Below are 24894 nucleotides of genomic sequence, written 5' to 3'. Positions count from 1 at the left end.
TGGCCATAGGGTAATCATCGTTGTTGACTCGGATTGCGTATTTGTGTTCATAAAACCGCTCTTTTAGTTTTCTTTTAGTTCTGCCCACATAGAAACACCCACATGGGCATTGTAGCCGGTAGACCACATATTCAGAGTTACAGTTAATAAAACCATTAGTCTTAAATTCTCTCTGCGTTCTCAAATCACAAAAAGTTTTACTTTGGATGACACCCTCACAATGACTGCAAGATCCACATCTATAGGTCCCCCACAACCCTTTTTCTAGCCATGTTTTTTGTTTAGGACCTGGAAGATAACTTCTTACAAGTTTGTCCCTTATGGATGGTGCCTTCTTGAACACTGTCATAGGCGGCTCTGGAAAAACGTCTTTCAGAATAGGATCACTTTGAATTAACCCCCAGTTGGACTTAATTATTTGTTTCATTTCAGAGGCACTGCTACTATATTGGGTAACAAAGACAGGTCTAGAATTGTTTTTGACCATGTCTTTTCTCCTCTTTTTCTTCTTTAGTAGGTCAGAGCGTGTTGTGGAACGTGCTTTTATTATTGCTTTTTCTATTATCATTGGTGAGTAGCCCCTAGCCCTGAACCTTAATGACATATCTTGAGCCTGCATTTCGAAATCAGAATCATTGTTACAAATGCGTCTAAGACGCTGAAATTGTCCAAAAGGAATGTTATCTTTCAGGCTCCTTGGATGGAAGCTGTCAGCCCTCAATAAAGTGTTTCTATCTGTGCTTTTCCTATATATTGTTGTGTATAAGAGATTATTGTCATCTATGGAGATAGTCAAGTCCAAAAAAATTATAGATGTTTTTGAATGTTCAATTGAAAGTTTTATATTTGGGTTAGTTGTATTGATGTACTCATGAAACTGCAAAAGTTCTTCCTCATTTCCAGACCAAACAAAAAGGATATCATCAATAAAGCGTCCCCAAAATACCATCTTGTCACAGAATTTGTTATTGGATCGATTATATATGTATTGCTCTTCCCAGTGACCTAAAAATAAATTAGCATAATTAGGAGCAAAACATGCACCCATCGCTGTGCCCTTGAGCTGTCTAAAGAAATTGTCTTGGAAGAGGAACACATTATTGTTTAAAATCCATTCTGTGAGAGAAAGTAAAAAATGGTTAGGTGGTGACGTCTCCGACCTATGTATCAAATAGTGTTGTAAGGCTAATAGGCCTTCCTGATGATTAATATTGGTATATAGGGAGGCTACATCTAGAGTCACCAAATAACAATCTTTAACATTTGTGATATTCATAAGTTTACATAGCACATCAGTAGTGTCTTCAATGAAAGAAGGGAGATTCCGCACTAGAGGTTTTATAAAAAAGTCCACAAATTGGGAGCAGGGCTCAGTCAAAGATCCATTGCCTGAGATAATGGGTCTACCCTCAGGTTGTTCTAAATTCTTATGGATCTTAGGGAACATGTAGAAACATGGCATTTGGGGATTCTCATTCATTAGAAAAACAAATTCATTGTCTGAGATCCATTTTTGGTCTCTACCATAGGATAAAATGTCCCTCAATTCGTTTTTTCATTTTTACAATTGGATTTCTTTGCAATTGCTCATAATAAATATTATTTCCTAATTGTCTTTGAGCTTCAACAATATATGAACATTTATCCATTACTACAACTGCACCTCCTTTGAAAACAGTACTTTTGTGGTCATTACAAGGTTGACCTTCGTTGGCTTGCTGCTCCACTCGAAGAAGTGAGTGTTCCTGTTTAATTTGTGATTATTGATTGTGTCACAAAACATGAGTGATAAAAAGGCAAATTCCTTTTCATACTCCACTGAGGAGGGCAAACACATTGTGGTACCTGACTCCCTTCTGGTTGAAGTTTCTCCACATGAGGTAAAAGACGGGACCATTTATATTTTGATTTGAAGAGACTATCTGAGAAAGACATTCGACTACATTGGCATACCATCACCTTCTCCCTTCTTTCATTGAAGACACTACTGATGTGCTATGTAAACTTATGAATATCACAAATGTTAAAGATTGTTATTTGGTGACTCTAGATGTAGCCTCCCTATATACCAATATTAATCATCAGGAAGGCCTATTAGCCTTACAACACTATTTGATACATAGGTCGGAGACGTCACCACCTAACCATTTTTTACTTTCTCTCACAGAATGGATTTTAAACAATAATGTGTTCCTCTTCCAAGACAATTTCTTTAGACAGCTCAAGGGCACAGCGATGGGTGCATGTTTTGCTCCTAATTATGCTAATTTATTTTTAGGTCACTGGGAAGAGCAATACATATATAATCGATCCAATAACAAATTCTGTGACAAGATGGTATTTTGGGGACGCTTTATTGATGATATCCTTTTTGTTTGGTCTGGAAATGAGGAAGAACTTTTGCAGTTTCATGAGTACATCAATACAACTAACCCAAATATAAAACTTTCAATTGAACATTCAAAAACATCTATAATTTTTTTGGACTTGACTATCTCCATAGATGACAATAATCTCTTATACACAACAATATATAGGAAAAGCACAGATAGAAACACTTTATTGAGGGCTGACAGCTTCCATCCAAGGAGCCTGAAAGATAACATTCCTTTTGGACAATTTCAGCGTCTTAGACGCATTTGTAACAATGATTCTGATTTCGAAATGCAGGCTCAAGATATGTCATTAAGGTTCAGGGCTAGGGGCTACTCACCAATGATAATAGAAAAAGCAATAATAAAAGCACGTTCCACAACACGCTCTGACCTACTAAAGAAGAAAAAGAGGAGAAAAGACATGGTCAAAAACAATTCTAGACCTGTCTTTGTTACCCAATATAGTAGCAGTGCCTCTGAAATGAAACAAATAATTAAGTCCAACTGGGGGTTAATTCAAAGTGATCCTATTCTGAAAGACGTTTTTCCAGAGCCGCCTATGACAGTGTTCAAGAAGGCACCATCCATAAGGGACAAACTTGTAAGAAGTTATCTTCCAGGTCCTAAACAAAAAACATGGCTAGAAAAAGGGTTGTGGGGGACCTATAGATGTGGATCTTGCAGTCATTGTGAGGGTGTCATCCAAAGTAAAACTTTTTGTGATTTGAGAACGCAGAGAGAATTTAAGACTAATGGTTTTATTAACTGTAACTCTGAATATGTGGTCTACCGGCTACAATGCCCATGTGGGTGTTTCTATGTGGGCAGAACTAAAAGAAAACTAAAAGAGCGGTTTTATGAACACAAATACGCAATCCGAGTCAACAACGATGATTACCCTATGGCCAAACACTATAAAGAAATACACCATAGTGACCCATCATCTTTGAGAATTCAGGGCATTGAAATTATTAAAAAATCAATACGTGGAGGTGACATTTTAAAACAGTTATTGCAACGTGAAACCTTTTGGATATGGAGCTTTAAAGCGATGGACTATCCAGGATTAAATGAGGAGATAGATTATAGACCTTTTTTGTGATTTTGTAACATTGTTCTTTTCTGTGCCTACTTACCTTTTTTTTTTTTTTTTTTTTTTTTTGTGTATTGTATATGTATGCATGAATGTGTATACATGAATATATGTATGCTATCTGTTGCTTGTGTTTCCTGCTTACATTGGGACTAACAGTTTTAATGCTGAGAATCATGTGAGGGGCGTGTCCTAGCAATATGTGCATGAGTGTATACTATGCATGCTATCTGTTGCTTGTTTTTTGTTTATTATTGTGACCAACAGCTTTAGTGCTGAGAACCATGTGAGAGGTGTGCCTTAGCAATATATGCATGAATATATATGCATGCTATTTGGTGCCTGTGTTTTTGTTAATTATTGTGACTTGTAGCTTTGGTGCTGAGAGCCATGTGAGAGGCGTGTCCTAGCAATTACCTGCAGATCTTCAACATTGATTGTTAGCACCTGTGTGTTAGCTTCTACTTGTGTGTCTCTGTCATTATAAGACCTGTTTTCTATCTGCTTCATTATGCCCTGAAGAAGGCCCCATGCCGCTACGCGTGGGCATTTTAAAGTTGTCCGTTTAGGACATGTCATTTCTTTAATAAAGACATTTTAACTAAGGAGTGCCTCGGCTACCAGAGATTTTTTCTCCACACTGCACCTTAGATGTTCTACCTTGGACCGAAGAGCACCCAAATCAAACTCAAAAGGAATTGAGCACGCCATCCATCCTGAATCAAAGTCAACGACGGGGTCGTGCAGATTATGATATAACATAAATATATATAGGACTACATTCATATTTTTATTATTATATTATATATTTACAATTATATTGCACTATTTTACAACTACCTAAAATAAATCACTTTACTTCACAAACTAGCTAAGCTGGCTGCATACACTGAGGTAAATTATAATCATCAAAAATAGTATATGTAATATTCACAACAATAACCGTTAAAATACTGTCATTTGTATAACAATGGCGAAATGTATGAATACTTACACACATACGTAAACTCCTACATCGTTAGTTATGACCGTTCTGACTGGTGATGACGTGGTGCGCGAAATGACAGTTGGATGATCATCGCTCTCCACTTCCTGTGAAGTGATGTATCGATGTTCCCTTATTCCCTATGCCGTGCGCAGCGCCCTTCGAACTGAACATGTTCGCTCCCTTCGGATTGGAATCTCACTTAAGATGGCGGAAAACCCTGTTAAGTCCACTTCGCAGTCCACAACGCACCTCTAGAGCGACGTTGTTGATTGTTTGAGCATGTTTCAGCTACTGTCTAAATGCATTAACATTAAAAGTGTGAAAGGTAAAACTTTTGCATAGACATAGGTAAATGGGTTTGTCAATTAGCCTGAAAAAAAAAAAAAAAAAAAATCAGATCAGATCTTGTGCTTCCTCACATTGGAGTCCCGAGTTCATGTACAAAGTTTGGTTTCGATACGTGACAGAGTTCCTGAGATATGGACGACTACCTGTTTGGCGACTACGCCGCCGATTTCCTTCTAGTAACTTTTGTGAGGCTTGGTCCAAGGATCATGTACATCCAGTTTCGTGAAGTTCGGACCAAATTTGTGACCTGTGAAAATTTAGTTTCGCTTTCTGTTCAATCCACTATGGCGGACGAACGACATAGACTCGTGATGTCATCTTCGCGAGAAACTTACATCGGTACTGACCGGACGTTTTAAAGTTTGAACGGTGTCTCTGGCTGCGTCCGAAATCGAATACTTCCCTACTATATAGTATTCGAAAAACAGTACGCGAGCAGAGTAGTATGTCCGAAATCATAGAATTCGAAAAACAGTAGGCGAGAAGTACCCGGATGACCTACTACATCCGGCGAGATTCTGAAGTGCGCATACGATGGACACTTTACTATCCCATGATGCCACGGGAGAGGAGTTGTCGTCGTTATATTTGAAAATGGCGGAAAACGGAGACGCGGCTGTTTTCAAGTGTAAGTACTTTACAACACACTTTTTGTTTATTTGTGGTTAAATTGTATTCGTTTAACATCATACAAGTAAACGATTGACTTGTTAAAAGTTTAAATAATGTAAATCGAGGGTACAAGTTTGTGAATTGGCTGCAAAATTACAATTTTATCATTATTATTATTGCCGAACAGAACGAGCTAATGTCTGTCAGTTAACACTGTTTTATTTAAACAACGACGTTGTTTCTCAGTTAAATGAGAGGGTTACAAAACTTTTATTTTTTAATTTTACAATGATTTTATTTCTTCTTTACCAGTGTTGATATGTAATATGTGTTGGCTACAAAGCAAGCTACTGTTATCAAGTGTACCTCAACTTGTCCAACATTAATATTAATTTAATAATATAGATTGACCATGGTTCATCACTAATGTTAAATTCTGTGTTGATTTTGCAGGGGCTGATGACCACACCTGTGTTCTTATAGAGTGGCTAATGAAAGGGAGGAAAGAAAAGAAAGAGCGACGAGAGAGAGAGGAAAGATTCCTTCAGCTTTTAGAAATTGCTAAAAAAAATAATAAAAAAAACGCACTTGGTTACTTACGTAACCTCGGTTCCCTTAGAGATAAGGGAACGAGTACTGCGTTGCAAACGCTGTGGGAAAACTCCTTTTCTCTAGAATATTGAAGCCTTTATTTTAAAACGCATTGCATGCAGCACAGGCGAGAGCATCAAGCTCGCGCGAGCGAGCTGATAGGCTGTGCTGTGGGCAACTGCACGAACCAATGGCGGATCGGCAGAGGCGCGCGAACCAATCAGGGAGCTTGGCACACTGCCAGTGTCAAGCGCGCGAAACTGCACGTGACCAAAGCATATAAATATAGACAATATTCCGCCATTTGACAGATATAATCGACTGAAGCGAAAACACCTGACATAAGAGAGATTGCACGGCAAGGCAACGCAGTACTCGTTCCCTTATCTCTAAGGGAACCGAGGTTACGTAAGTAACCAAGTACGTTCCCTTACGAGAACGTTCTCTCGTACTGCGTTGCAAACGCTGTGGGAACGCTTATTTAAAACGCCATGCAATTAATCTCTTATGGCCGCTCTGACTCACCAGAAGTTCCGGGAAGTTACAGAATAGCCAGGATAAAACGAGACCGAATTTCGGGCCCAGAAAATATCCAATAATAAAGATCTGGGCCAAGGGCCAGATTAACTTTACCACAAGTCCAGTGACAACTGAGTGTCCAATTTCACAACTATTCTGGGTCCACAGAGCCAAAGTCTAGAAGGAAAAATTGTGTCTGCAAAGCAGAGACATATAAGTTGAAAAAACTCACAAATGTGGACGGAGTGGACTTAGCCGGCCGCCACACAAATATCCTGTATAGGAACACTCACGTGTTCAGGTCTGAAGTCAGACTGAGTCCGCAGAGCCAGGTTCTGAACAGAAAAGAGCTCGTGCCTGCAGAGCAGGAACATCCAAGCTATAGAATCTAACAAATGTGGACGGAACGGACCAACCGGCCACCGCACAAATGTCCGGATAAGAACACTCATGTGTCTGAGTCCTAAAGTCAGCCTGGGTCCGCAAAGCCAGGGTTTAGACAGAAAGAACTCGTGCCTGCAGGGCAGGAACGTCTAGGTTATAGAATCTGACAAATGTGGACGGAACGGACCAGCCGGCCGCCGCACAAATGTCCTCGATAGGAACACCACTCGACCAGGCCCACGAAGAGGCGACACCTCTCGTGGAGTGAGCTTTAACACCTATGGGACAGGAAAGGCCCAGTGAAGTGTAAGCCAGAGCAATGGCGTCAACTATCCACCTGGACAGCGTGGGCTTAGTAACCGGAAGGCCCTTGGTTCGGCCCCCGAAACAAACAAAGAGCTGTTCAGACTGTCTGAAAGAGGCTGAACGCTCCAGATAAATTCTCAAAGCTCTGACGGGGCAAAGCGTGAGAGAATCACTGTCCTCTTCGGAGGAGGGAAGAGCTGACAGAGAAATAACCTGGGCTCTGAACGGAGTTGAGAGCACCTTAGCAATATATCCATGTCTTGGCCTAAGGATGACCTTGGAGTCATTAGGGCCAAACTCCAGACAGGAAGCGCTAGTAGAGAGCGCCTGCAAGTCCCCTACTCTTTTAACTGACGCCAGTGCCAGAAGCAGGGCGGTCTTCAGAGAGAGGGGCTTGAGATCTGCCGACTGAAGTGGTTCAAAGGGAGGTCCCCTAAGAGCCCGCAGGACCAGTGAAAGGTCCCAGGCCGGCACAGACGGTGGCCGAGGCGGGTTAAGCCTTCTGGCACCCTTAAGGAAACGAACTATAAGGTCGTTTTTACCTAAGGAGGCTCCGGCTTCCAATACGTGAAAAGCAGCGATGGCTGCCACGTACACTTTGAGAGTGGAGTCAAGTCAAGTCAAGTCAACTTTATTTATATAGCGCTTTTCACAATACAGATTGTATCAAAGCAGCTTCACAGTATTAAATAAAATAGTACATCAGTGTATGTTTCTGGTGTAAAACGTCCACGTTTGGTAATGCAGATCAATAGCACTGTTGAATCGATTAATCAAATTAAGTATCCCCAACTGAGCAAGCCAAAGGCAACAGTGGCAAGGAACCGAAAAACTCCATTAGGTGACCTAATGGAGAAAAAAAAAACCTTGGGAGAACCCAGGCTCAGTCGGGGGCCAGTTCTCCTCTGGCGTTTATGAAGTAGAGACCGGATTTAACTGTAAGATTAAAATATTATATGAATGCCTGGCTGAAGAGATGCGTCTTTAATCTAGTTTTAAACTGGGAGAGCGAATCTGAGCTACGAACAGTATCAGGAAGGCTATTCCAGAGTTTTGGTGCTAAATGTGAAAATGCTCTCCCTCCTTTGGTGGATCTGGATATCCTAGGTATGACCAGAAGCCTCGAATTTAGTGATCTTAAAGAGCGCGATGGATTATAGGGCGATAGAAGATCCGTTAAATAAACTGGAGCTAAGCCGTTTAGGGCTTTATAAGTCAGTAGCAATACCTTGTAATTAATACGGAACTTTATAGGTAACCAATGTAGTGATGATAAAATTGGTGTTATATGGTCAAACTTTCTTGATCTAGTAAGAACTCTAGCGGCGGCATTTTGGACTAACTGTAGCTTGTTTATTGAGGATGCAGGACAACCAGCTAATAAAGCATTACAGTAATCTAGTCTCGAGGTCATGAATGCATGAACTAGCTTTTCTGCATCAGAAACAGATAGCATGTTACGTAATTTAGCAATATTTCTAAGGTGAAAAAAGGCTGTTTTTGTAACATATGAAATATGATTTTCAAAAGACAAGTTACAATCTAATATAACACCCAGGTCTTTTACTGTAGAGGATAAAGTAACAGGACACCCTACTATGTTAAAGTTGTATTGAAGGAGGTTTTGTGGGCGGTTTTTTGAACCGATAAGTATTACCTCTGTCTTATCTGGATTTAATAAAAGAAAATTGTGCGTCATCCAATCTTTTATATCTTTAACACACTCTGTCAATTTGGATAATTTAGCGTTTTCATCCGGCCGTGATGAAATATATAGTTGAGTGTCATCAGCATAACAATGGAAACTAATTCCATGTTTCCTTATAATATTTCCAAGTGGCAGCATATATATTGAGAATAATAGAGGGCCTAACACAGATCCTTGCGGCACTCCATAGTTTACTGGAGTTATGATCGATTTTTCTCCGTTTAAATAGACAAAATGGTAGCGGTCAGATAGGTATGATCTGAACCAGCTTAATGCTTGTCCTTGAACACCGGTATAGTTTTGTAGCCGATCTAAGAGTATTGTGTGATCTATAGTATCGAACGCAGCACTAAGATCAAGTAAAACTAGTATTGAGATACAGCCTTGGTCAGAAGCTAAGAGTAAATCATTTGTGATTTTAACGAGCGCAGTTTCAGTGCTATGATGCGGCCTGAACCCAGACTGAAACTTTTCATAGGTGTCATTTTCTTGCAAGAAAGAGCCCAGTTGGGCAGACACAACTTTTTCTAATATTTTGGACATAAAAGGAAGATTTGAAATGGGTCTATAATTTGCTAGGTTATTTGGGTCTAATTGTGGTTTCTTAATTAGTGGTTTTATAACTGCCAATTTAAATGTTCTTGGAACATGACCTAAAGATAAAGACGAGTTAATAATATTGAGGAGAGGCTCTTCCACTATAGGTAACACTTCTTTCAATAGTTTAGTTGGTATGGGATCTAATAAACATGTTGTTGTTTTAGAGGAAATGATAAATTTATTTAACTCTTTTTGTTCTATAGTTGTAAAGCACTGTAATTGTTCTTGCGGGGTGATAATCGAGGCTGAATTATAAGGCGCGATTGAAGATTGAACGTTTACAATTGTGGATCTGATGTTTTCTATTTTCTCAGTGAAAAAATTCATGAAATCATTACTACTAAACTGTAACGGAATATTTTGTTCAGGTGACGCTTGTTTATTTGTTAGTCTAGCCACGGTGTTAAATAAGAACCTAGGATTGTTTTGGTTATTTTCTATTAGTTTGCGGAGATGCTCAGCCCTGGCCGCTTTTAGGGCCTTTTTATAGCGTGACGTACTGTCTTTCCAAGCGATTCTAAAAACCTCTAAATTAGTTTGTTTCCATTTACGCTCTAAATTACGGGTTTCTCTCTTTAGAACACGAGTAGTATTGTTGTACCATGGTGCTTTAATTTTCTCTCTGACCTTTTTTTAGTCTCATAGGTGCAACAATATCCCATTTTCCAGAGAGAACGGTGCTCATAGTGCTGGTTAGTTCGTCTAGTTCATCTGTTTGTTTAGGTTCAGGCAGCAGCTGAGACAGATCCGATAAGCAATTTGAAAAATTATCTATGGTGGATGGAAGGATTGTTCTGCCTAATCGATAACGCGGCGCAGCATGATATATTACCGGGGTACGTAATATGCAAGTTACCATGTAATGGTCAGTTACATCATCACTTTGCGGAATGATATCTATATCGGTTGGATCGGTTCCATGTGATATAATTAAATCGAGTGTATGATTAAAACGATGAGTCGGTCCGGTAACGTTTTGCTTAACCCCAAAGGAGTTTAATAAGTCTATAAACGCAGCCCCTAACGTATCATTTTGATTATCTACGTGTATGTTAAAATCTCCAACAATTAATATTTTATCGACATTGACCAATAGATCTGAGAGAAAATTTGCAAATTCTTTTAGGAAATCAGCGTAAGGCCCTGGTGGTCTATATACGGTAGCCAAGGCTAAAGATAATAGGGATGTTTTTCTATCATCTAAGAGCGTAACATTTAGTACAAGTACTTCAAATGAAATAAACTTATAACCCGTTTTCTGAGTAACATTGAGAATATCTCTATAGATAGTTGCAATACCGCCGCCACGACCAATCAGACGGGGCTCGTGCTTATAGGAGTATCCTGATGGAGTAGACTCATTTAGACCGAAATAATCATTTGGTTTAAGCCAGGTTTCAGTAAGGCAAAGTACATCTATGCTATTATCTGTGACTATTTCATTTACAATAACTGCCTTAGGTGTGAGTGATCTAATGTTTAAAAGACCTAGCTTTAGAAATTGTTTTTGTTTACTAATAGCAACATTTTCTGTTTTAATAACAATTAGATTTTTCCTAGATCCTGCAGTAGATTTATTATTTGATCGCACTAAACGAGGAATAGACACAGTTTCTATGCAATGTTCTACACTAGTATTTATATCAGTTAATTTGGTGCAGCAGAGACTATGATTTGGACTTTTGGTTACTAGTCAAAAGGTATTTAACGTTTTGGAGATGTTATCTGACAGAAGATCCGATCCGAATCTGTTTGGGTGTAAGCCATCAGCACGGTATAGCCTAGGACGCTCCCAAAACAGATTCCAATTATTTACAAAGAGCAGTTTCTGCTCATTGCACCATGACGTTAACCATTCATTTAGCGCGAATAATCTACTAAACTTGTCATGTCCTAGACGGTACGTGGGAAGCGGTCCTGACACAATGATCGTTATATCAGGCGATGTGCTGCGTACCGTATCGATCAGATTCCTGAAGTCTTTCTTCAGAACTTCCGTCTGGCGCAGCCTGATGTCGTTCACTCCCGCGTGCAATACCAAAGTTCCGACGCGCTCGTTATCGTTCAGAATCTCGGGAACGCGAGCAGCGATTTCAGAAACACGAGCACCAGGAAAGCAGTGACTGTGCACCTTATTTTTACCTGATGTAGCATGGACGTGCCGAACAATGGAATCACCGATGATCACAGCATCGCGTTCTGTTTCGCGAAGAGCGGAGAAGCGGTTTTGTGTGGATAACTCGAAAACCGGGAGGGTCGGAGAGGGTCTTGGTCTAGACCTGACTCGCGTCTTCCGCTGCGGAAATATCCAGGCTTCGTGGTGGCGTGTTGGAGCCGGAGTGAACGAGACCATGGCTGATCGCGACCTTGGCGCTCGGAACCGATGCCGAGTAACGCACGGAGTAGACGAGGTCGGAGTCAGCCGGTTAGTAACATTAATCTCTGATTTGTGAGCATCAGCGCGTGATGTTTCAAGAGCTAAACGCCGGTCTCTCAGCTCGGCCTGTCTCACTAAAAGGTCGTGGATCTGTTTCTCAACAGCTTCCAGCTCAGACTGTACCGCGTGCAGCTCAAATGTGTCCTCACCTGCACCAAAAGGTAGACTACTTGCATCTGATATATTCGCCATTTTAACAGATGGACAGTAAGTTAGCAACGACACTACCAGTGATGCTATCAATTAATACTAATTTCTGACAAGCGTCTTAGATATAATCCGTCTTTTAAGTGGTACGGGTGTAGAGTAGGTGCACGATAGGTGAAAAATGTTTGTAAGTGAGTGTTGAGAAGACGCGTTCAGCCGTGATCCCCGGGAGTAACCTATAAGAGTATCCAGCGTAGAATCACTAACAGGCTTGAGACACGTCTGCTCAACAGTCCGCGTTGTAACTATGAGGTTTGAGCAGTAGTGCTTCTCAGTGAGGAAAAGTAGAAAATGTTTGTTGTAAGTAAGTTTAAAGAGTAAAATCAAGAATTATAAATCAAATCGATAGAGCTCCAAAGACAACAACGCATTCAGTGGAGGGGGAGCGACCCGCATCCAACATCTCTTGTAGAAAAGAAAGCACATTTGGCACTTCACAAGTGTGTGGGTCGAGGTTTCGAGCTAAACACCAGCTGGAAAACACTGACCATTTTAGGAGATAGAGGCGTCTAGTAGACGGAGCTCTAGCCTCCATAATAGTGTTTAGGACACCTTCTGGGAGATCCTGGGGTACCCGTTGAGTGGCCATACATGTAGGGCCCACAAGTCGGGACGAGGATGCCAGATTGTCCTGTTGGCCTGAGCCAGAAGGTCGCACCTCAGTGGAATTGGCCAAGGGTCTGTTACAGACAGTTGCATCAACTCTGGGAACCAAATCTGGGTCCGCCAGAGAGGAGCCACCAAGAGGACCGCGCTTTTGGTGTTCCTGATCCGTTCGATGACCTGAGGGAGCATCGAGACCGGAGGAAACGCATAGAGAGGGAGGTTGGGCCAGTCGTGGGCCAACGCATCCCTGTTCTTTGAAAAGAATATTGGGCAGTGACAGTTGTCTTCTGAGGCGAAAAGATCTACTTCTGCCTTCCCGAAGACCTCCCAAAGCAGGAGAACCGTCTGAGGGTGGAGAGACCATTCCTCTGGGGGAACTCTGCCCCGAGAGAGCATGTCTGCTCCTGTGTTCAACGTGCCTGGCACGTGAGCTGCCCTGAGCGAGCGCAGGTTGGTGTGAGCCCATAGCAGGAGCTGCGTGGCTATGGCAAGCAGGTTGTGGGACCTGAGGCCGCCCTGGCGATTTATGTAGGAGACCACTGACATATTGTCCGTTCGGACCAGCACGTGGTGTCCAGCCAGGTGAGGAAGGAAGGTTTTTAGGGCTAGAAAAACTGCTCTCATTTCGAGGCAGTTGATGTGTAGGCGTTTCTCCGAGCTCGACCAGAGGCCGGAGGCAGGCCTGCCCTCGTACAGCGCTCCCCAACCTGAGTTGGAAGCGTCTGTTGAAATCACCCTCCTCTCTGAGACCACCCCCATGCTTACGCCCTGCTGGTACCAGCTGGCGTCTTTCCAAGGGGCCAGGGCTTGAACACAGCGCTGGTTCACCTTGATAACCAAGTGGCCTGAATGCCAGGCGTGGGGTGGCACCAGAGGTGCTAGCCACAGCTGAAGAGGACGCATACGCAGTAGGCCGGGTTGGAGTACTGATGATGCGGAGGCCATGAGGCCAAGGATCCTCTGGAACGTTCTGAGGGGTACATAAGAGCCCTCTGTGAACGATGCTGCGAGCTGCTGAATCGTTAGAGCACGGGCCGGTGTGGGCCATGCTCTCATAAGTACGGAGTCGAGAACTGTTCCCAGGAACGTGATACGTTGGCTGGGCAACAGAATACTCTTGGCAAAATTGACCTTGAGCCCTAGACATTCTAGATGTCTGAGGAGCCAGGCTCTGTGAGTATGTGACTCCGCCTCTGACTGGGTCAATATGAGCCAGTCGTCGAGGTAGTTCAGGATGCGCATTCCCCGCTGTCTCAGGGGGGAGAGAGCTGCATCCATGCACTTCGTGAATGTACGAGGTGCCAGTGCCAGTCCAAATGGTAGGACTGTGTACTGGTATGTCTGCCCCTCGAAGGCGAATCTTAGGAATGGCCTGTGGTGGGGGTTCACTTGAATGTGAAAGTAAGCGTCTTTTAGATCTATTGAGAAAAACCAGTCGCCTGGGCGAATTTGCGCCAGGATGTGTCTGGTCGTGAGCATTCTGAACGGCCGTGACATGAGAGCCTTGTTCAGATGTCTCAGATCTAAAATGGGTCTCAGGCCGCCGTCTTTCTTTGGAACAAGAAAGTAACGGCTGTAAAAACCTGACTCGCTCTGAGAAAGGGGGATCTTTTCGATGGCCCCTTTGGCCAGCAGACTTAACACTTCGGTGCGGAGGACATGACTCAGTGTGCTCCTTACTGTGGTTTGTATAACCGCACGGAAACGCGGTGGTCTGCGGGCGAACTGAAGCGAGTAACCGCGCTTTATGATGTTCATTACCCATTCTGAAACTCCAGGGATAGCTTGCCAAGCTAGAGCCCGCAGAGACAGAGACATTATCATATCTGGAACGCCCAGTGTTGGGGGTTCGAACTGACATGTATGTGAGGGAGAAATTTTGCTCGATTTGTGCTTTTTGTGGGTCGCTGTTAAAACAGCGTTTGTGTGCAGGGGTGCGTGACAGGTGACGGGCCCATGTTCTGCATTTAATACTGCTCCAACCGCCTGAACTGAAGAGGGGGCTGAGAGTAGCACTCGAGCGATCTTCAGGGCTGGTCCGGCCGCGGCGGGACAATGACCCCTTTTTAAGCCGGTTAGGACGGCTTCTTGGGCTCGTGATCGAGCGCGAGCTTCGGCCGCGGGCCCTGGCGCTTAGGGAACGGGAACCGTTTTGCAGGCTTCATGCGCTGGCTAGTCTCAGCCACTGGGCGGGGCTGGAGGACTTGTGAAGCTACCCTCTCAGGTCGCGGCGTGCTCTTGGGGCGCCGTTGGACTGAACTGGAGCGTTTGGGGAGGAAATGCTTCATGGCGCTGGAGGCTTTCTGAGCCTCAGTGAAGCGTTCTGCGAAGCCGCTGACAGATGGGCCGAAGAGACCAGATGCTGTGACCAGAGAATCGAGGAAGGCGGTTTTGTCTGCGTCCCTGATTTCGGTCAATGTCAGCCAAAGGTGGCGCTCTAAGACTACTAGGCTGGCCATGTTGCGGCCCAGTGCTTGAGCGGTAGTCTTAGTGGCCCGTAGCGCTAGATCTGTCGCACTTCTGAGGTCCTTAAAAGTGTCTGGGTCAGGGCCTGACTCATCCATGGAGCGGAGGAGCATCGCCTGAAACACTTGGAGGGTCGCCATGGCGTGGAGAGCAGAGGCGGCTTGACCGGCGGCAGCATAAGCGCGGCTGGCAATGGCCGAAGTAGTTCTGCACGGCTTAGATGGGTGCACAGTCTTAGACCTCCAACTTCCTGCAGTGGGAGGGCATAAGTGTGCAGCGACCGCTTCCTCCAGTGGGGGGAGACACACATAACCTTTCTCTTCAGCGCCGTCAACAGTGGAGAGCGTTGAAGAGGCAGATGAGCGCATTCGCGCTGAAAAGGGCGCGCGCCAGCTTTTTGTGAGCTCTTCGTGGACCTCAGGCAGAAAAGGGGCGGAGCGCTGACGAGGGGCCTGTTGGCGCCCCGGCAGGTACCACTCGTCGAGGCGGCTTCTGGCAGGCTCAGCTGGGGAGAGCCAGTCGAGTCCCAACTCGTCAACAGCGCGAGACATGACACGGAAGAGTTCGGCGTCGATGTTCGCTCGAGTGTCAGAAGGATCTAACTGAGAGGGGGGGGCGGGGTCCGCGGAGCCCGACCAATCCTCACTCTCAGATGCCGCCACGGAAACTGCGTCATCCATATCATCAGCAGATCCGCCGAAAGAGACGAGCCCAGCCGCTTCAGATGAGGGGCGTTGGTCGCTCTGAGAGAATAGAACAGGCGAAGAGGGCGTGGGCGAAGCACGTGGAGAGAGGCCCGGCGTGCATTCGCTGAACTCACCGCGTTCAGGAAGCCTCTGATCGCGCCGCTTCTTCCTACGGGGCTCGCGGGGCGCCGAAGATGGAAGATGGGCGGAATCACTCACCGACGAAGCGTGCACGAGCCGCGAGCGGAGAGTAGAAACAGGCATCCCGTCGCAGAGAAGGCAGCCGCCTTTAGTGAGCGCTGACTCGGCGTGCTCAGGGCCGAGACAGGCAGCACACTGTGTGTGTCTGTCAGACACATGCAGAGGAACCCCGCAGGATTCACAAATAGAGAGCGGCATTTGAAACAACGCCGCGCGCTGTGAAAACAGCGATTTAGCTCTTTTAGAAAGAGAGAGAGAGAGATAGAGAAAAAGGATACTCGTCGGATGCCACAGGGAAACGCTCAGCTGGCAGATGCCGGGATGCGAAGCTGTTCCGCTGGACGGCTGTTCAACGACGAGCGGCTTCTTTATCCGGAGAAGATCAGCGACGAGGTGAGTCGAGCTGAAGGAGATCAAATCTGTCAAATGGCGGAATATTGTCTATATTTATATGCTTTGGTCACGTGCAGTTTCGCGCGCTTGACACTGGCAGTGTGCCAAGCTCCCTGATTGGTTCGCGCGCCTCTGCCGATCCGCCATTGGTTCGTGCAGTTGCCCACAGCACAGCCTATCAGCTCGCTCGCGCGAGCTTGATGCTCTCGCCTGTGCTGCATGCAATGCGTTTTAAAATAAAGGCTTCAATATTCTCGAGAAAAGGAGTTTTCCCACAGCGTTTGCAACGCAGTACGAGAGAACGTTCTCGTAAGGGAACAAATGTTACACACTCTCTTTCCATTTATTTGTTAGTAAGTTCATTTTGTAATGCTGTTTTAGCAAGTTTTATTACAAAACACTTAATTCCCAGGGATTTACAGTAGTTAGATTGTCAGTTGTAAAGTATTTAATATGTGGCATGGAGTAATTAATATTTTTAAAGGGTGTTGTGTGTGCACTTATTTTGTGACAGATTCCAGATGTTTTTTTGTTTTGTTTTTTTGAAAAGCAAATTGCAGGTATATCTGAAAAATATGAGTGCCACACTGAAGAGAAATATCCACACACCCCAGACACCTTTAAAATGTATTTGCTTTATTTTTGTATATTATTTAACTTTTAAATGGATACAGAATACAAAAGTTTAAAACAAAATCACAAAACTTTGGCACAAAGTAGTATAATAGAGCTTAAAGCACCACCAAAAGCAAAAGTTTTAAAACGTTTTTTAACGTTTTTTTTAAAGTTTTTTATTAAAGTGTCATCTTGAGGGAAGAAAATGAACGTCAGCAGCTTCAGTAAGGTAACCTTCACAGGTTTCTAAAGATCTAAAGGGACTTTCTTACTAACAATCTCATTTGTTGGGCATCACTTTAAAATAATTTAAAATCTGTTTTTTTAAAAGCATGTGTACAAGATGAGAACTTTACACCCTGGGCAATTTTTGGATTTCCACTTGAATTTTTCCTACCTAAATTTAAAGTAAATAATTTGTAAAAAATTAAGCTCAAATATGTGATATGTAGCTAGAACACCAGCACCTCGATGTCCTTTTTTTCCACCCATGGTCGCAATCAGTGACTGGATGGACTACCTGTCACAGTGTCTGGTTTGTGTCTCGTTTTCACGGTGTCCTTCACATTGACTACAATTCCCAGCATTCTGTCTGTCACTTATCACAGTTCATTACACTCAGCTGTTGCCCGTAATCATTGTCCCAGCTGTTCATTGTTAGTCCTGTTAGATCTGTGTGTATTTATTCTCTGCCTGTTTCTGTAGGTGTACGGAGTCGTTAATTTGTGTCACCACACTTCTTGTCTGTTTATACCTGTTCTTGTTTGGATTGCTTCTCTGGATTTTTGACCTCTGCATGGATTACAACGATGTTGGATTGCCCTCTTAATAAATTACTGCACTTGGATTTTCCTGCTTCCCGTGTGCATCCGTGACAGAACGACTCGGTCACCATAAATCCAGTGGTAATTTTCATTTTTTATTATTTTTTGTAGGATCTCGTCCCCAGTTACTATGTGGATTCCACGTAGCGAACTTTCTCCCGCAGAGAGAGAGAAGGGCATCTCTTTACTAGAGTATTTTTCTAGATGTGCACAAAGGCATGAGGAAATCAGGATAGCTGAAGCTTCACCACGGGTCTCATCGAGCGCTGGGACTTCGTCGATGGTTTTGTCCAGTTCAGAGACGGTACACATCCGTCAGAAGGGAAGAAGGAGGAGGAGACCTGCGTCGGCCCAGTCAGAGACTGTTCACATTCCGTCTGCCCAGCCGGAGACTGTTCAAGTCACGTCTGCCCAGTCAGAGACTGTTCACATTCCGTCTGCCCAGCCGGAGACTGTCCACGTCACGTCTGCCCAGTCAGAGACTGTTCACATTCCGTCTGCCCAGCCGGAGACTGTCCACGTCACGTCTGCCCAGTCAGAGACTGTTCACATTCCGTCTGCCCAGCCGGAGACTGTCCACGTCACGTCTGCCCAGTCAGAGACTGTTCACATCCGTTTGCCCAGCTAGAGACAGATCAAGAGATGCCCATTCGTGTGGCTGCCAAGGCTATGATGGATTATTTGGAGCGTCTGACTCGGATCCTGGACATGCCAGTGTCCGTTCCTGAGCCGGAGCCAGTGTCCGTTCCTGAGCCGGAGCCAGTGTCCGTTCCTGAGCCGGAGCCAGTGTCCGTTCCTGAGCCGGAGCCAGTGACCGTTCCTGAGCCGGAGCCGGTGGTGCCAGTTCCTGAGCCGGAGCCGGTGGTGCCAGTTCCTGAGCCGGAGCCGGTGGTGCCAGTTCCTGAGCCGGAGCCGGTGGTGCCAGTTCCAGTGCCCGAGCCGGTGGTGCCAGTTCCAGTGCCCGAGCCGGTGGTGCCAGTTCCAGTGCCCGAGCCGGTGGTGCCAGTTCCAGTGCCCGAGCCGGTGGAGCCAGTTCCAGTGCCCGAGCCGGTGGAGCCAGTTCCAGTGCCCGAGCCGGTGGAGCCAGTTCCAGTGCCCGAGCCGGTGGTGCCAGTTCCAGTGCCCGAGCCGGTGGTGCCAGTTCCAGTGCCCGAGCCGGTGGTGCCAGTTCCAGTGCCCGAGCCGGTGGTGCCAGTTCCAGTGCCCGAGCCGATGGTGCCAGTTCCAGTGCCCGAGCCGGTGGTGCCTGTTCCTGAGTCCGAGCCGGTGGTGCCTGTTCCTGAGCCCGAGCCGGTGGTATCTGTTCCTAAACCGGTGGTATCTGTTCCTAAACCGGTGGTGTCTGAGCCGGTGGCGTCTGTTCCTGAGCCGGTGGCGTCTGTTCTAGTTCCTGAGCCGCCGGTGGTGTCTGTTCCTGAACCTGAGCCGGTGGTGTCTGTTCCAGTTCCTGAGCCGCCGGTGGTGTCTGTTCCTGAACCTGAGCCGGTGGTGTCTGTTCCTGAGCCGGTGGTATCTGTTCCTAAACCGGTGGTGTCTGAGCGGGTGGCGTCTGTTCCTGAGCCGGTGGCGTCTGTTCCAGTTCCTGAGCTGCCGGTGGTGTCTGTTCCAGTTCCTGAGCCGCCGGTGGTGTCTGTTCCAGTTCCTGAGCCGCCGGTGGTGTCTGTTCCAGTTCCTGAGCCGCCGGTGGTGTCTGTTCCAGTTCCTGAGCCGCCGGTGGTGTCTGTTCCTGAACCTGAGCCGGTGGTGTCTGTTCCTGAGCCTGCGCTGGTGGTGTCTGTTCCTGAGCCGGTGGTGTCTGTTCCAGTTCCTGCGCCGGTGGGGTCTGTTCCAGTTCCTGCGCTGGTGGTGTCTGTTCCTGAGCCGGTGGTGTCTGTTCCAGTTCCTGCGCCGGTGGGGTCTGTTCCAGTTCCTGCGCCGGTGGTGTCTGTTCCAGTTCCTGCGCTGGTGGTGTCTGTTCCAGTTTCTGCGCCGCCGTGGCCGCTCGAGGCCGAGGGGTCGTCTCCGCCTTGGCCGCCCGAAGGACCTGCCTCGTCCCGGTCGCCTGCACAGCCGGATCCGCCCTGGCCGCCCGAGGGAAAGTCTCCGCCCTGGCCGCCCGAGGGGTCGTCTCCGCCGTGGCCGCCCGAGGGGTCGTCTCCGCCTTGGCCGCCCGAAGGACCTGCCCCGTCCCGGTCGCCTGCACAGCCGGATCCGCCGTGGCCGCCCGAGGGGTCGTCTCCGCCGTGGCCGCCCGAGGAGTCGTCTCCGCCTTGGCCGCCTGAAGGACCTGCCCCGTCCCGGTCGCCTGCACAGCTGGATCCGCCCTGGCCGCCCGAGGGAAAGTCTCCGCCCTGGCCGCTCGAGGGACTGTCGTCTCCGCCCTGGCCGCCAGATGAACTGTCACTCCCTGTCCCCGTTTCCCTCCATGGACCTGGCCCACCTTCCCTCCCCCTGATCCTCCACCATTCCACCTCCCTCCTGAACTCTTGTGTTGTGTTTTAGTGTTGTCATGGAGCGTCTGGTAGCCACTCCGTAGAGGGGGGGTTATGTCACAGTGTCTGGTTTGTGTCTCGTTTTCACGGTGTCCTTCACATTGACTACAATTCCCAGCATTCTGTCTGTCACTTATCACAGTTCATTACACTCAGCTGTTGCCCGTAATCATTGTCCCAGCTGTTCATTGTTAGTCCTGTTAGATCTGTGTGTATTTATTCTCTGCCTGTTTCTGTAGGTGTACGGAGTCGTTAATTTGTGTCACCACACTTCTTGTCTGTTTATACCTGTTCTTGTTTGGATTGCTTCTCTGGATTTTTGACCTCTGCATGGATTACAACGATGTTGGATTGCCCTCTTAATAAATTACTGCACTTGGATTTTCCTGCTTCCCGTGTGCATCCGTGACACTACCGTGAGGGGTGGAGTTCAGCTCCATCTTTAAAATATAGATGAAGAATTGGCGTTGTAGGGCTCACAATCTGTAACGTGTTCATAGTTTATTTTAAAATACAATTTGAATTGACAAGACACTTGTTTTCTGTGTTGGATTATTTATATGTATATGTATTATATGTATATGATCCATTTCTTATATGTGTGTGTGTGTGTGTGTGTATGTATATATATACACACACACACACACACACACACACACACACACACACACACACACACACACACACACACTGTGATATTGCCATCCATGAATGAATCGACAGATAAACACGCATATTTTTGATTCATTCATGTTTATTCATTGATGGCACTATCACAAGCAAATAAATTACTTTTTCCTTACCAAAAATCAACCTCTGTCATTGTTCACAGGTTTGTGTGTGTGCGAGCAACTGACCGACGACTCTGAATTGTGAGCACGAACGACGTAAAAACGCAGACGAAAGCGGAAAGAAGAACTAAAAACATTGCTCTGGTGCAGTCAGTGGAACGGGCTCTTTAAATTTTCGCGCTGATGTGACCGCGCATGTTACGTGACAATACCAACATGGCGCATGTAGTACGTCCGGACTCCATTCATACTACCCGTATTCATACTATATAGAACGTACTTTTTTAACGGTCGCGAAGTACGTTCTAATTTAAATGTAGTACCTACTCACAAAGTATGCGATTTCGGACGCAGCCTCTGTCTCCGTCTCTGCCTAGGCGCAGGAGCTGGCCACAATTTCTCTCCCGGGAATAATAATAAGAAGAAGAAGAAGAAGAAGAAGAAAACTTAAGAAGAACAATAAGTGTGCTGCTTTCAGCAAGCACACTTAATAATTGAAATTTGCACAATTCAAAGTCAAATCATTTTGTCATATTATAAGCTCCATAAATTACAGGGAGGTAAAAAAGTTACTTTAGAAAGATGGCAGCATTATCTCAGTGTGAAAATAAAATAGGTCTATTAGTAAAATCTGTTGACTTTCGCAGTCTTTGCTGCATTATAGGCCAATGGTGAACGCTCAAAAATAGGAAGAAGCACTTGTGTTTTTTACCCGAAGTTTGCGTGCCTGTAACTCAAGAAGTATTAAAGATATCTTAATATCCTTTTAGATTCTGGTTCTTAAACTTTTCTTTTAGTATCTTCATTTTTAAGGCCCAACATTCATTTCCAGATATATGGGGATCTCAATATGGCTCCATGAGAAAATTTGTAAATTGTACACGTTTTCAGTGAAAAATGAGGGTCACTTTTCATACAGCTGATACTTTTTTCTTTTAAAGAGGAATATCTGAAAAACTAATAATACTGAAACTGTCTGATTGATTACCAAAAGAAGAGAGCTATGGCATGGAAAATAATAAATTCATCAAAGAGGAATGAAGCTCTAATGGTAGAGAAATAGTTTTGAATGACGTTTGGTCAATGATTAAAACGATGAGTGGGAAAAGAAAATCTGTTAAAATCCCAGTGCTGATACTTGGTAGATATTTTAGGTAAGAAGTTTTGCATTTTAAATTAAATACATAAACATTGAAAAGAGGATAATAAACTTTTCTGATGTAATAAAGTAAAAGGATAAAGACATTAGTGTGAATGTGTCTGATCTATAACACACACTATAAACATCAGCACTATATAACCTGAGTGAAGATCTGATACTGTAATGATAAAGACAGACATTAGTGTGAGTGTGTCTGATCTATAACACACACTATAAACATCAGCACTATATAACCTGAGTGTAGATCTGATACTGTAATGATAAAGACAGACATTAGTGTGAGTGTCTGATCTATAACACACACTATAAACATCAGCACTATATAACCTGAGTGTAGATCTGATACTGTAATGATAAAGACAGAAATTAGTGTGAGTGTGTCTGATCTATAACTACAATTACTTCTGTCAAAGAAAAAAGCAAAGGATGGTAAAAGACAAAAATGCATCACCTACAGCATGAAACACTGTAGCGAAACTACCCTTTATTTATTGGTAATAGTAAGCTTGCCAACATAAAAAAAAGACAGATTCTGTGACAGATTCTGTTCTCACTGAAATATGTAAAACCTTTTTCTCTGATGACAAATATTTGAAACACTAATCTAAGTTTCCATGAGACAATAATTTGAAATCGTGTAAATTTACTAATTTCTTGCAAACAATTTCTTGTTTAACATGCTTTGTTTGTCAGATGTCCTTCATCAGTTAGATGTATATTGGTTTCATGTCTGAATTGTTCATAGAGCACAGATGTAAATAAGATATTGATACTGAAAGATCTGATCTACTCACCCTTCACAGTCACACTGATGGTCCTCTGAACGGTTTGTGTGCTGTTGCTCATGTGTAGATGATAAACTCCAGAGTCTGTGGTTTTAGAGTCACTGATGGTGAGAGATCCAGATTTTTCATTTAGCTGCAGTCTGCCTTTGAATCTCTTGTCACTGGTGTCATGTGTTAAGAACTGATTGGTCCCTTTATTGATTTCAGCAATGAGCTGTTCTTTAAACTTCCACGTTATCAGATCATATCCCTTTATTTCAATAAGACCAGTGTGTAGAATGACAGGTTCTCCCTCCTTCACTGATACTGTCTTCATTTCACCTGTCACAGCAACAAACACATGAAGAACATATGATTACACATATGAATAATACTTTTTTAATCACGCAGTTAAGTGTTCTGTGGTTGATCTACTACTGAAAATGTGCAAATTAAAGAACACAGCTCATTTCCATAATGACAACGCAATCTACCAAGAGCAGCACAAATTCACATAGAGTCAAAAACAAGAGAGATCTCCTAAAAACACAGGATCAGCAAACAGTATATTCGGATAACTTCTTCACCTGTGATTCCAAATAAACGAACACAAGTGGAGAAATTCTCTCCTCCTCTCTCAAGCTCTCTGTTCTCCACAGCGCCTCTAGCAGCAAATATTACAGCATGTCAAGCGCAGAACTGGTTAAAGCAGGGATGCCCAGTCTTGTTCCTGGAGATCTTCCTGCAGTGTTCAGCTCCAACCCTGATCAAACACTCCTGAAGCAGTTCATGAAGATCTTCAGGAGCACTTCATCATTACAGTGGGTACGTCTCCAGGAACAGGATTGGGCAGCCCTGAGTTAAGACATGCTTTTGGGCATTAAATAATAGCCAGTAATTTACTGCCTCAAAACTTTATAAACAACATTGCATGATTTATTCAAATACTCTCCTGACATACATTTTACAACTGAAAGGAACTCCTACAACTGCATATGCAATAAGGTCAGCTGAAAGACATAACTGACCAACTGACATTTTAAATGAATGAATTGTGAATTATGTGACTATTTGATATGAGCGCATTGCACCAGCAAAATCTGACCAAAAGTGTGCAGTGAGAGCTTGCCTAAAGATGTTTCCTGTCATAAGTGAAAAATGTAAGGTGATTATGATTTAGAATGCACTTTTTTTTATGTATATCATATATCTGTAACAACAGATTTTTTTCTCTTTAACAGACATGGAGACACACGTGTGTTCTCTGCTTTTGCAAGTGTAAAGATGAGTATGATGAATTCTGGTTAAGCACTGCAGATCCTATTGTTTGTTCTCACCTCTTACAAAAGCTGATCTACGTATTTCAGTTTCATTTTCTTAAATACATTTTTACATTTCGAACATTTGTAATGCACCCAGTCCCCACATTATATTTTACATAGGTATTAGTATAATAGGTAAATATTGTTGCTTAAAAAGGTCTTTAATAGCATCAAATGTTAAAAACTGTGCAGAAAGCTTAAAAAATACTAATTATACATAAGTAGACGTGACAGTTACATCACTGCACTGCCCTACAAAGGCTAAGAGCAGTATCACCAATTTTTCAAAAAAATGTTTTTTGCACAAATAAAAAGTGCACGATCTGCTCTTCAATCTGTTGAAATTTCATATGGCTACCTAAAAAAATTCTTATATAAATTTACATTTTTAGTTGCAGTATTGTATAGAAAAGTAGAGTGAAACC

The 24894-nt window shown here is 44.3% G+C and overlaps 1 protein-coding gene across 5 annotated transcripts in view; it reads right to left on the bottom strand.

Annotated features, from left to right (window-relative positions):
* LOC308702510 (uncharacterized protein) overlaps positions 1-24894 on the bottom strand; it is a 207501-nt gene that overhangs the window by 45084 nt on the left and 137523 nt on the right. For all 5 annotated transcript variants that reach the window (XM_081385421.1, XM_081385422.1, XM_081385425.1 and 2 more), the window contains one exon: positions 23178-23489. In XM_081385421.1, the coding sequence (XP_081241547.1) occupies positions 23178-23489 (312 nt within the window). The remainder of the gene's footprint in view (positions 1-23177; positions 23490-24894) is intronic.

Source organism: Scardinius erythrophthalmus (assembly GCF_964197995.2).
Source record: "Scardinius erythrophthalmus genome assembly, chromosome: 14".
Taxonomy (NCBI): domain Eukaryota; kingdom Metazoa; phylum Chordata; class Actinopteri; order Cypriniformes; family Leuciscidae; genus Scardinius; species Scardinius erythrophthalmus.
The sequence above is the reverse complement of the archived record's forward strand: the minus strand, read 5'-3'. Positions and strand labels throughout refer to the sequence as shown.